Below are 6,002 nucleotides of genomic sequence, written 5' to 3'. Positions count from 1 at the left end.
GTTTCGCAATCCAATTAATCCAATCACTATAATGAAGATAGGTGAAGGATATTTGATTCAATCTTTAGCAGCACACATTTTCCTATGATATCTTATTTATTCAGTTAACCATAGGAGATAATTCAGCGATACGCAATCAAATTCACTAATTGTTAATCGTGGCTAATTTGCTTATAAGTCGCATGAATGAATGAACTGGATAGTTTTGAATGCATATAGTTTTCTCCAAGGCTAGATATTTTTAGTGATTCAAATCCGCAAATACCTATCATAGGCTCATTGGCACAAATTTATGGGAATCGACCACACATTATAAAAAGCTCTCTGAGTGATTCAAATACCTTTATTTTTAAATATTAATTTATAAATCAGTTTTTCATCCGACTTAGTCTTTCTTTTCCTTTTTCCCTTGTGTTTCCAGAATTGAAAACCTTAACATCCCCTCCCCTGGAGAAATTTGAAATTGGGATCGACGTTTTCTCCACGATTTTCTCCTTTAAAAACTCTCTCGCTATTTAATTTACAGAAATTTACTTCATGGTATGTATCAGACATTCATATCGCCATGCAATTATGAAAGGAATGCAAAAAGGTACAAATGCCCGATCTCGTCTGCTAATTGAATTCTGCGGGTCTGCGGGGAAAAAGATTTGTGACGCACAAACGCCATGTTTGCCAAAAGTTAGCAGTGGTCGCCGTAATGTCGGATCGTGAGAACTGTGCCAGCTGACGAAAGTAAACATAAACATGGTACAAGAATATCAATCCCCTGTGAGGGTGTACAAATACCCCTTCGAGTTGGTGATGGCTGTAAGTTTTTCGAATACAACTAAGTTTAATATTCTAAGTTTTGGGGAAATTCATTTTTAGACTCACGGTCAGTCAGTCTAACCCGTTAGAAATGATTGTTTATTAGCTGAATTCCAGAGTGGACTAATGCAGGTTTATGTAGCTTCAGCTTATAACTCTCGATATCAAACAAATAACATTCTTTGCTTGTTGTCATGTCCTGCAAAATTCCATTTGTTTTTCAAGGTTTCTCTCAAGGAGAAAGCATCAACCTTGATCTGTTTGGCTAGTTTAGTTCAGTTTTTGTCGTTATATTTACTTCTTATTGTATTTATTTATGCTTGAATTCGTTTTTGAAAAGTTCATTGTTATAGGATTGTAAGAACATCGAGTAAAGTTAGTTCTTAATTTTCAGGCCTATCTTCGGCGCTTTCCTACATGCCATCTCATCCCAGTGTTTGTAGGAAGTGAAATTCTCTCTGACACCACCACTCCGGATGGAGCCGAAACTGTAACTGAACGTCGATGCAAATTGAATGTTGAGGCCCCATATTTGCTGAAAAAGGTATTCTTCAATTGTCTTGTCATGCTGTTCATAGCAGCAATGTGTCGACGTATTAAACCTCACTCATTGCTTGTCCTGAGTTTCTGAAATACTATTAACTGCAAGTTGTAAGCTTATTTGATGCGATGAAGCTTTTCTAGAAATCATGCACTTAAATTTTTTCTCAGAGATGAAGTATTATCTCGCTCACTAGGTCACCACATTCGCCAAATAATTAATGCATACCTTTGTCGCATTAGGTCGCGCTTGTGGTAATTTTTAAATTATTTTTTAAATCTTTGCTATGCAGATTTCTGCTGGTAAAGTCATATTTTACATGCTTATACTTGAGACGTCGACAACATCAATAGAGAATACCTACTCTAAAATTGCTGTTTGATTTCAGCTCACTGGATTTTCCCCCCTATCTTTCTGTGAACCTGATATTAGTACTCTGATAGGCATGCCCTTTGACATAATTGCTTTACTTCTGTGAAAGTTGTAGATTAATGATGCTGTGATTTTTCTTTTGAACAGATGATTGGGGTAGACTTTGTGTATTTCATCCAAAAAAATGTGCTTGATCGCCGGAAACGTGTCCTCAACATTGAAGCATGGAACGAATCTTTCTCTTCTCGTGTCCATGTACTCGAAAAATGCCACTACTTTGTAAGTATCACATACATTCAATCTGGGGATAATGGAGTAAAATAAGTAGAATTAAAATGAATCATGGAAATTATAGTTAAATTTGTAACTGAATTGGTATCATTTGGAAAACTCATTATGCTGAAGTTCTTTTCCTTGTGCCTGACTCTCCAGATCTCAGTTTTTCATTTATTTTTTAGCCAATTTCTAATGGCTGTTTTACATGGGGCTCGTCATTGTGCAATCTGACATATGTATGAAGGCACAATCAAAATTGCATTTTTCAAAGTGGTGAATTGTTAGAACAAATGCGAGAATGTGTTGATGCGAGTTGGCAAAATAGCCCCTGCTCTAATTCCGAGATCACAATCTCCCAATTGCAACTAACATTTTCAGTGATAACCTGTGCAATGACTTGCCCCTTGTAAAACTCTGTCTCAATGCTAGCTCGTGGCTGGACCATAAGATTTTTCAAGATTTCAAAATTTGAATTAGACATGGTCAAGTCATCTAGAGAAAAATTGAGTTAGGTGGGTGCAAAATTAATTTAATTGCAAAACATTAGGAAATCACACTATGATGAGAAAAGTAGAAATGACTTAAAGACGTCTTTCAGGGCTGGTGTATGTGTCATTTTTACTTCCTGTGTTCTGTTTTTATCTGTTTGGGTAATGAATGAAAGTTTTAAGTCACACAAATCCTGTTGTTATGAGGAGAAATTGGGTTCATTCAAAGTAATGCAGTTGTGACAATGAACGTATTTAGTTTTTTGATGCTTACGCTTTGGATCATCTTATTTTATTTTATTCATCATATCATTCCTTAAGATGTGTAATTTTTGTGTCCACAGAAAGTGTTTAATTGTAGAGATATTAGATAAGTGGACCAGCTTATCTTTTTGCTAAAGCTGATGATACTTTTTTTGGTAGTACATGTTAGTCAGTTGATGTTGCCCATAGGCGTAATGGTTCTGCATCTGCCTATTCAAGGTTTGTTTTCTTGTTTGCAGGTACATCCTGAAAATTCTGAGTGGACTTGCTTTGAGCAGTCTGCAGTACTTGATGTTAAATCTTTTTTTGGTTTTGAAAGTACAATTGAGAAGCTAGCCATGAAACAGTATTCTCAAAACATAGCTAAAGGAAAAGAAATTATTGAGCATTTTATATCGGAGTTGAGGAAAGATGGTATTACCTCAATGCCTCCTTGGTGTGAAGTAGGCTCTGGTGATAAAGAAGGAGAGTCGTTGGGCGAGTTATCGCCCTCCGCCAGGTCAGTCCAATGATAATAGGTCTGACATGATGATTTCAATTTTTTCTCTACGTTCTTTATAATCTGGAAAATGTGATCTGGAATTTGAAATGTGCTCTTTGGTGTGTGCATTGTTAATATGGTGCTTTTTTCAATATATTCTATTCCAGGGATGATGTGGTTACTGTGTTTGAGTACGATGAGACTACAATTGTTACAAATATTACATCACCAAATCATTCATCACCTTGTGTTTCTCCAACATCAAAAATTGTGGAAAGTGGTTAGTATTTTAGAGGTGGAAATCATCTGTGATTGGTTATACAGTTAAAGCTGAAATGCCTTTTCTTTGAGGCTCTTATTGCTGGAACGCTCATGCGATTTGTATTCAACAAGAATAAGCACGGAAATAATTCTTAGAGATATTGTGGAAGGTATCACTGCAAGGAGGTGATGTGTGGGTTGCATATTTGCATGCTTATCCTAGTATTTTTCATTTAAAACAGTGCAGGTCAAGTAAATTTCTCAATCTAACTCTTGTGGTCATTATGTTAAAAAGGTATGCCCAGGATTGTTTATAATTGGCTAATCCTCTTTTTCATATTGTAGTCAATTGATTTGATTCCCTTTATTATTCTTTATTTAAATCTTGCCAATGGGTTGCAAAGTGATGATTAGTCTCTAGTTTCAATCTCCATAAATATATTTTTTTCTTGCCATTTTTATAGAATTATCAAAAGAGTATGAAGAAACTTGTATTGTGGTTTCAAGAACTTGCACAGGGTCGCCTTTAAATAATCATGGTCACACATCATGCTTGGGCCTGGAATCTGACTACATCAAGAGATGTCTTGGCAATTTAACACCCCTGCAGGAATCAAGACTTGTTCAATTGAGGGCATCTGTTGTTCATCTGTGTCATGACAAGGTATGTTTCTGTGGTGTGAAAGATAGCCAAACTACTGTTTGTGTTTGTCAATATTTCATTTAACCAGGTTTCACCACGTCGTGGTTGTCTCCAACACAACCACGATGTGGTGAAACCCGGAAAATGAAGCCTACTTAACCAGTGCACTGCAGAAGCCTTCGCACCAATTTCATTTAACCACTCACCCCTATTAACCCTATATATAAGTTATTGGTATGCCCTTCCATTTCTTCTGAGAAATACCATGAATTTATCAGTCTCTTGATATTATAAAATACAGTGGAACCCCGATTTATCGTTCTCGCATTCATCGTTTTCCCGCATTCATCGTTCGCCGCTCCTGGTCCCAAATTAAGTTCTATAAAGACAAAGTAATTATTTCCCGCATCTATCGCTCCCCGAAGTATCGTTTTCCCGCATTGATCGTTCGAAGATCGCGGTCCCGTCGTATAATTTTCCCGCATCCATCGTTTGACAAAAATAAGACGAAGTGTTTACAACATGTTGTTTATGGCTAATAACGACAGACACAAAGTTTGAGATTGAAATACGATAGGGAGAAGCTGAGTGCCGTGGGATAGTTACATTATTGCATTTCCCAAGATCCGGTATCCCCCTCCATTCAGCACTCGCCTCTCCCCATCTGAAGCTTTCCTCTTCTCCGAAATAAAAAAAGGTCCCAGCTCGAGCAGGGATTGTATTACGAAGACCTTAGCTTCGAAAGAAAATATGAAGTTACTCGAGAACAAAAGAAACCTTTTTCACACTTCCCCCTTTCTCGACCGCTGACTTTTTTTTAGCTGACTCGCTTCAAAGATCCCCACCCCTGGAGGTCAACTGCTGCATGAATCACCGATTAGCCCGAAAGGTATGTAAAAATGAATTTCGGCAATTGGTATTATATTTTTATTAGATTGAGATATTAGTGATTTGCACGTAATTCAAAAAAGAATGATACTAAACACGACGTATTTCTAATGTTATTTAATCATTTTAAGCAAGGAAATAGTTGGAATAATACGATGGTGATTTCTGGCGAATATCGATATCCTCGCAGCTGATAGTGAGCTTCACGGCAGTTGATGTGGATTTTTTTCGAAAACAGGGCGTCTGGTTACAATTTACGAGTTACGCTACAAGTCTCACTTGTCTGAGGTGCTAACGAAGCGATCTCTTCTCAGGTTATTTTGTTTCTCCCTACTAGCAATCTGAATTCATCTGCTCATCTAGAGCTACGCAACTTATTGTTAGAAATGAGTGGGTAAGTTGCCTTCTCTGTAGGTTAAAAAATTTGCGCAGTCATATGGTCATGCTTCACCCTCTGCAGTAAGCTCTGCTTACGCCGTACGCGATAGCATTAGTGCCGAACTTCACCTCGTACGAGTGGTTCCGTACTTTCCAGGGTGGGTTGATTTAAAACCGGCGAGTGTTTTCAGTGTGGGTTCTATAGAGTCCGGTTTCATTTTTATTAGTTTTATTCTTATTCGTCTTCGGACCATGGCCCTTTCGAAGACACAAGTGAGAACTTTAAAAGATAGACTGAAAATAATTGAAGACGAAGAAAAGAATCCGGGCTAGAAATGCGTGAATATTACAGCACGCCTCGGTATGTCTGCTAGTACATGACGGCAGGGGTAGGGGTAGAGCGAGATCCCTGGTGAAAACAAGAAGTGGGATGAAGCCGAGGATCATGAGGGCGTGCCGCTGACGATTAACGCCACATTGCCTCAATCATATTAAAAATTTAATTGCAAGAAAGGAACATTTCAATTAATAAACTATTTTTGGCCTTCTTGATCCATCTCATAACCAATCACTGCGACGGCAAAATCGGTTGTTTGAGGC

General features: G+C 37.7%; 1 protein-coding gene across 2 annotated transcripts in view; it reads left to right on the top strand.

Annotated features, from left to right (window-relative positions):
• Positions 1 to 667: 667 nt before the first annotated feature.
• Positions 668 to 6,002, top strand: part of LOC124156223 (SEC14-like protein 5) — a 36,653-nt gene continuing 31,318 nt past the window's right edge. For both annotated transcript variants that reach the window (XM_046530624.1, XM_046530623.1), the window contains exons 1-6: positions 668 to 810; positions 1,205 to 1,354; positions 1,871 to 2,002; positions 2,991 to 3,250; positions 3,400 to 3,512; positions 3,958 to 4,157. In XM_046530624.1, coding sequence (XP_046386580.1) covers positions 748 to 810; positions 1,205 to 1,354; positions 1,871 to 2,002; positions 2,991 to 3,250; positions 3,400 to 3,512; positions 3,958 to 4,157 — 918 coding nt within the window. In that variant the 5' untranslated portion in view covers positions 668 to 747. The remainder of the gene's footprint in view (positions 811 to 1,204; positions 1,355 to 1,870; positions 2,003 to 2,990; positions 3,251 to 3,399; positions 3,513 to 3,957; positions 4,158 to 6,002) is intronic.

The sequence above is a fragment of the Ischnura elegans genome, chromosome 3, assembly GCF_921293095.1.
Source record: "Ischnura elegans chromosome 3, ioIscEleg1.1, whole genome shotgun sequence".
NCBI lineage: Eukaryota > Metazoa > Arthropoda > Insecta > Odonata > Coenagrionidae > Ischnura > Ischnura elegans.
Note: the sequence above shows the minus strand (reverse complement) of the source record. Positions and strands in the feature narration are given on the sequence as shown.